This window comes from Palaemon carinicauda, chromosome 5 (genome assembly GCF_036898095.1).
Source record: "Palaemon carinicauda isolate YSFRI2023 chromosome 5, ASM3689809v2, whole genome shotgun sequence".
NCBI lineage: Eukaryota > Metazoa > Arthropoda > Malacostraca > Decapoda > Palaemonidae > Palaemon > Palaemon carinicauda.
In genome coordinates, this window is record NC_090729.1 from 115,579,206 (window position 1) to 115,586,520 (window position 7,315).

The 7,315-nt window shown below is 33.3% G+C and overlaps 1 protein-coding gene across 1 annotated transcript in view; it reads left to right on the plus strand.

Annotated features, from left to right (window-relative positions):
- The window catches only part of LOC137641421 (short transient receptor potential channel 4-associated protein-like), a 51,241-nt gene extending 44,379 nt beyond the window's left edge, over positions 1-6,862 (plus strand). Inside the window, exon 16 of the mRNA XM_068373951.1 lies at positions 1,291-6,862. Within this exon, the coding sequence (XP_068230052.1) occupies positions 1,291-1,419 (129 nt within the window). The 3' untranslated portion in view covers positions 1,420-6,862. The remainder of the gene's footprint in view (positions 1-1,290) is intronic.
- Positions 6,863-7,315: the final 453 nt, after the last annotated feature.

Below are 7,315 nucleotides of genomic sequence, written 5' to 3' on the forward strand. Positions count from 1 at the left end.
ATCTGAAGAGAGTACTTTGCCCAGTTAGAGCTCTTAGGTACTATCTAAAAAGGTCTTAACCTTTACAAGGACAATCAGAAGCCTTATAGTGTGCTATCAAGAAACCTTCTTTTCCAAGTTCTAAGAACTCAGTTTCTTACTATTCAGGCTTCTGATTAGAGAAACACATTCTCATCTGAAGGAAGAAGACCTTGCTTTGCTGAAGGTAAGGACACATGAAGTGGGAGCTGTGGCTACTTCAGTGGCCTTCAAACAGAACCATTCTCTGCAGAGTGTTATGGATGCAACCTATTGGAGAAGCAAGTCAGTGTTCGCATCATTCTATCTCAAAGATGTCCAGTCTCTTTACGAGTACTGCTACACCCTGGGACCATTCGTAGCAACGAATGCAGTAGTAGGCGAGGGCTCAGCCACTACATTCCCATAATCCCATAACCTTTTAACCTTTCTCTTGAATACTTTTTATGGGTTGTACGGTCGGCTAAGAAGCCTTCCACATCCTTGTTGATTTGGCGGGTGGTCAATTCTTTCTTGAGAAGCGCCGAGGTTAAAGGTTGTGATGAGGTCCTTTAGTATGGGTTGCAGCCCTGTATACTTTAGCACCTTTGAGTTGATTCAGCCTCCCAAGAGGAACGCTGCGCTCAGTAAGGAAGACGATCTTATTAAAGGCAGAGTAACGGTTCAAGTCGACTTCCTTACCAGGTACTTATTATTTCATTGTTATTGTGGATAACTGATTATATGAAATACGGGATACTTAGCTATCCTTTAGTCTTGTACACTGGTTTTTCACCCACCCCCCTGGGTGTGAATCAGCTACATGATTATCGGGTAAGTTTAATATTGAAAAATGTTATTTTTATTAGTAAAATAAATTTTTGAATATACTTAACCTGATAATCATGATTTAATCGACCCTCCCTTCCTCCCCATAGAGAACCAGTGGACCGAGGAATAATTGAGGAGGTGTCAACAAGAAGTACTTGAGTACCTGGCCACAGGTGGCGCTGGTAAATACACCCCCTTCTAGTATTGTGATAGCTGGCGTATCCCTCCATAGAATTCTGTCGGGCAACGGAGTTGACAGCTACATGATTATCGGGTAAGTATATTCAAAAATTTATTTTACTAATAAAAATAACATTTTACTAGAATTACAAGTAATTTTTTCATTCCTTCAATACATAGAAAACCTGTTTGGCCAGCACTGTGAGAGTAGGTGTTTTTTAGCTTGATTCCTTAATGTTTTATGACTTGAATAAATACTCAGATGTGTTTTTCTATTTGCAGAGTTCTGGTATATCTTTTGATTTTTGGCGAGAAACTGTCGCAACACTCGTTGCCGAGAACAAGCTTTCTCCGGAGTGTATCTTCCATTACCTCTCTCCCGAAGATGTGTCATTATCTCGGATGAGCTAGTTGTGCATAAAGATTACATGTTGTTGAAAACTACAGTTTAAAGGTTACGAAATTGAATTTTTTTGGGGGGTCAATATCTTTTTACACTTTCACAGCTCAACAGGCTTTAATGATAGGGTGAATGCATATAATGAATGTTTACAACATATTATTAGGAAGTGCATTCTCACAGTTTTTTTCATACTTCTGCTTCGAAATTTTACAGTCAATGCTGTAGGGAAATAGGGTCTTGTGTTATTTTGAACCTGAGGTTGTCTTTGGAAGCACTTAGAAAGTGGCCAAAAATTAACATTATTCTTCAGGGTGTCAATTTTTCCTTGATTGAAAGATAGTGGCCTCAAATTAATATATGTGCTACATAGAGGAAATCTATGGCCAGTTCCAATGTGAAACCACTAATTAACGTTTTGCCTTTCTGATAGATTGACGATATGGGTACGATTTTTCAGTAGATTGGTATTTAAGATTTGCATACCGTGTTCCATTGTTATCTAAGATAGGAACTGAAAATTTTTATTAAATTTTAACTTGAAAAAGTATGTCAAAGGTGATATATTGTTAGGGTGCTATATTGTCATTGGACATTAATTTGATAGGGTTTCTACATTTTTTATTGTATAAGCATCTTGTTTCCAAGCTGTTCTGTGTCTTCATGTGGTGAATTAGGTAAAAGATACTTTAGAACACCCAATCTTAAGCCATTTGGCAATTACTGCCTTGCAGAAAACAGTAGACTGCTTCTTGGGAAGTTAATTCCATTTTGAATGTTAGGCTGTTGATGAATGTCACCGTCACCGAATGCACAGCTCTTACTTCGACTGTCATTGGTGTGGCGTTGTTCATCTATCGGGTATAAAGTGTGTGCTCATTTTGCTCAATTTTGCCTTAATGTGATATAAGGTTTATCTGTAAGAAATTTGGTGCAGTAGGCGCATTGTTATAATGTAGGGAACTGCAGTAGTGAGGCTAGGATGGTACATACTCCTCAGCTCTTAATTCTTACAGCAGAATTTGCTAAACTTTTAGGGAGTAAAGGTGTTTCTCAAGCTAAAAGGAATGCAAAGATCTCGAGTTAATTATAGGAATGGAGGCCAGAGATATGTCGCAAGTGTGTGATTGCTAGATTTTCCTAAAACAATGACTTTCCTTTCATCTAGAATATCATACAATACGAGATAATTCTATTAGTTTTTGATGAATAATGGTTACCTTCTTTTAGGGTAGATTTGTCTTGGGTAACGACAGGTCTTTCAGATTGATACATAGTCGGTGTTGTTGTTCTGCCCTACGGGGATGGTAAGTTATAGGAGTTCTAAATATGGAGTGGATAGTAGCACGACACTTCATTTCTACTAGCTAATCGGTCTTCTATTGAAAGGTGTCAATAAGTTTACTTTAATTTTGTGTCATTCTTTACTGTGTGAAATAAATCCCAAGTATTTCTATTATTGTTATGAAACTGATTGGGTTTTTCCTCTCTGTTCTTTTAATAGTAAGAGTGACTTAGAGATTTTCCTCTTTTCTTTATTCTACTAATGATACTGTTATTAAATATCCTGGCTTCCATCATTATATAAGAATATGATTCAGTTGTTTTAGTAAAAAAAAAAAAAGGTATTTTATTAATGCAGGATTCCACTACATACTAAATTTATTTTAAAGATTTTGATTATTTTATTTAAAATAATTAAAGTGAGATAGGGTTTCCATAAGAAATAGTTTTTTTAGTTTACACAATCTCCTTGCTATTGGAATGCCGATACCCTGTACTGTCTAAATTAATGCATTTTTATATAAATGAAGAATCTGGGACTGATTTTCAATTCATCGTAGTCATAAAATTTAAGATTTCTAGTTTACAAAAAAGTTTACAGTACTTGAGTTTTAAAGTTAAACTACTTTTTGCAGTAATGCTGGCAAAACAATGTTAAATTTATCATTATTCTTGAAGCATACAAGATCTCATAAGTGGGTGTGTTCTGATATTATTATTATTATTATTATTTAGGTAGTAGGCCCTCTTTAAGTCAAGTTTTGTTACAACAAGGGCTGCCTCAATTGCATTGATCTTGAAAAGACTGAGTACAAGATTGATGCAACTGAGACAGCCATTGTGTTTAACAAAACTATTATTATTATTATTATTATTATTATTATTATTATTATTATTATTATTATTATTATTAACAGCTAAGCTACGCCCGAATTGATAAAGATTAAAGTGTCAGTCTTCATAAGATTACCACGTAAAGGTCACGATCATAAAAAGTCCTAGATATCATTCATTTCTGTACACAGTACTTGTTGAAAGTTTTATGTCATCTGTAATCTAAACCTTTCAAATCTCCCTAAAGGAAAAGCCCCTTAGTATGTAAGTTGTGTCTATAAATGTGCGATAGAAGTTTCTCTCTTTAGTTAGTGTTATTCTTATCCAGGTAGTGGAGGAAATTACAAGCTGAATTTCATTTTATTTATTGTCGAATGTTAGACTTCTCTGCGAAATATCATGATTTGGCTGTGAAAATTGATGTAAGCATTGGTTTAATTGGAAACTGGTTCAATATCAAGGCATTTTTGTCACCCATAAAAAGAAAGGAACTAGCGTTTAAAATCTTCCAGAAATGTCTATTTTAAAGATTTAATGAAGAAGGATAGTGGCATGGAAATGACTGTGAGAGTGGAATGGATATAATTTTATTTGATTTTTCATCATGAAGAGTTAGATTTTTTCTTTTTGGTGTTGAACATCTTGGAATTCATTCAAAGTTCAAATGTTTAAAGGGTAAAGTTTTGCGAAAATTAACTATTTGTTTAGGTATAGTAATTCGGGTTATGTTCTCCTGCTGCAGGGTTTAAAAGAACTAGTCTGTCATCCAGGCACGTGTCAAAATTCTGAATTGTGTTTCAATCCAAGGCATAGATTCAAGAATTTTATTTTGGACTGGTTAAACTACGCTGTAATAATAGGGCCACATACTTATAAAGGTGTAACTTATGAAGTACCTAAAATATGAGTAAATTTCTCAATATCTATTTAATGGTAAGGATTTTCATTGGCGAAATGTTACAGATCAAAGTAAGTCTTGTAAGTTCTGTTTACTGTTATTTGCCTTGCATTAATAATTTAGAAATACTGTTCTTTGGATATTCCAAGGTTTGATAACAAAAAATCTATGTAAGTTGATTGGTGGATTCATTCAAAGGAAAGATGACTTTCTTCCTCATGTTGTGCTTTTTGTGGTGGTTAAATATGTTTTTAGTCTTCCCTTTCTAATGCTTGTGCTTTTATACAGTGAATTGAATGTAATAATGCTATATTTATGTTAAAGAAATATCAAATCATTTTTTAAAACTGTAAGGGAAATTGAGACTAATTACAAACTAGTGATAGTGTTTGTGGTTAGTGGCTAATGAAACTAAAAATTTTTAAAAAATCTTTTGTTTCGTTGTTATTTTTTTTCATCTTGCAGCCAACATTAGCTCTTTAGAACTTTAGTTTTCAGATGTATAATTATTAACTGGTGAAATAACTTTTACAACCGAATGTTCATTACTTAAAAACATTTTGTATATTTCCTATCATTGATCTTTTTTCCATTATCCTTTCATTGAAAGGTACAGTACAGTACTTGTAGAAATTGACGCTCCCATTTCATTGCATTTTCAAAGTCATCTTAATTTTTTTACACTCGTTTTATAGGATTTGTTTAAAAAATCTTTTGAAAATCTGACATGATGCTGAGAAGCCAATGAAGTGTGACCAGTAAAGAAGTTCATGTGGAAGGAAATTTTTCTGTTAGTTTCCTTGTCATTTTTATATCTGAAACTCTTCCTTGTCATTTTTATATCTGAAACTCTTCTCACGGTCCAAGTTGTAAGAGGAGGATTTTGTTTTTTTAGCATTTCATTAATATGGTATATAATTATATTACTTCATAACGGTACTCTTGAAAGGCATTTGGAAATAAGTTGTTTTAATTTTTCATTCATTGATGATTGTTATTTTATTGAAAATATTATGCAGACTTTGTAAAAGTAACCTGCTCCTTTTTCTTTTACTTATAATTACCAATGATTGTTGTTTTATGTGAATTAGCATTGTAAATTTCTGCTTAGTTTCAAGGTAAATCAAAACTAGCTGATGCTGCTGATATTAAATATACTTTTCATCTGCGGACATATATGTATGTACAGGTTTATCATTTTTACTGAGAGGTGGCAGGTCTCTTTAATATTTGGGGAGGGACCCTTGGTATTACAGTGGATATATTTAAAAAAGTATATACAAAGTAACTAATGAAGGTCTTACTGATTTTAATGACTTAAAATGTCAGGCAGTCAAGTCCAACCCCCCTATCATGGTGCCCAACCACAGCGGTAACCTCCCCAGCAAACAGTTGAAACTCACAGCCAGAGACGAGACTCAATCTGCGGTTCATGCTAATGCAAGGCCAGCCAGCGTCTTACCACTGTACAAGCTTAAGCTCTTGTGATTGGTGTCTGAAAAATTGACCATGCATTGTTTTACATAGTAAAAATTTCTTTAAAAATTTAGTTTTGATATACAAATTAAACCAAAGATTTTTTTTTTTTCTTAGGTTAATAGTCTTAGTGATGATTTTTATATCTGATAATGAACATTTAAATATATAAGGCACAAACATTTATAGACGACCTAAGATATTTTTGTCCGAAATTTAACTATTCTTCGTCACTAGGATATGCATTTTAGAAATGACCAGTTTGTTGTTTACAAGGTTATGCCCTCGTATCAAAGGTTAATATGACTTGTGGTTTGTCTTGTATGTCATTGATTAGTGTACCTCAAAATTTTCAGGATGATTACAAGTGAAGTTGAAATCAAATTGAAACTTTGTGCTTTGATATAAGCATTTTCTGCAAGTCCATCTTGCCAGGAAATGTTCATAATACATGAGTTGGCCTTGTGGTCTTCCTTGGCCTTTTTTTATCCCAGATGACAAATGGAATATGAAAGCCTACAAATTTATACTTTGGTAGATTTTGGTGCTGTTTGGAAATTTGGAATAAAGGTTTTATTGTTTTTCACAACATTTTATAGATTAAACTAATGTATGTTTTGGCAGATTAACGCCCCATTGTTACAGTATAGCATAAGTCCCTTATTTTGTTTTGTATAATATAGCTGTTAGTTTGATGCTCAAATAACGTAAAAGTTTATGAATGTTTTTTGTGGTAATCCCCAAGCATAGTTAATTTATTTGTTTTGCAACTGCCTGTATTTCGCAGCGCAGAATTGCATCCTTGTGGCAGCTGAGCTGTAATTAATGTTTACTGGATGCTATTAGAATTATGGTTTGTAGGAGTAAATGGTGTTGGCTATTTTTTCCTTAAAGGATAATTGATTGTGAACTTTTTTTTTTTTTTACTCTTTACGTAAATTTCAGGTACACAGATTTTTTTTTATTGTAAAAAAATCTCTCTCTCTCTCTCTCTCTCTCTCTCTCTCTCTCTCTCTCTCTCTCTCTCTCTCTCTCTCTCATATATATTATTCAGTATTTGGGAGATAAATCATTTTTTTCAATTATCAGTTTTCCCATAAGTTGATTTACCTCTTTATTAAATTCTTTATTTTCTTGTAACACCATTTTTCTGCAGATATTTAAGGATATTAAGGTCTTTTTATGTTTTTATTACTCTGTATATTTTGTTTAGCCATTAGTAGATTTCTTAAGGAATACAAAAAGTGCGTTATATTTTTTGGGAATGGTCTGACACTCATAATTTTATCGTAGCGTTTATACATGCCCTTTTATAGTTATTCAATAGTATTCTTTTGCGTAATTCATTGATTCATTGGGCATTATTCATGAGTTTAAACAGGCCAAAGTTAAGGTTTAATCCCCCTGTAGAATTG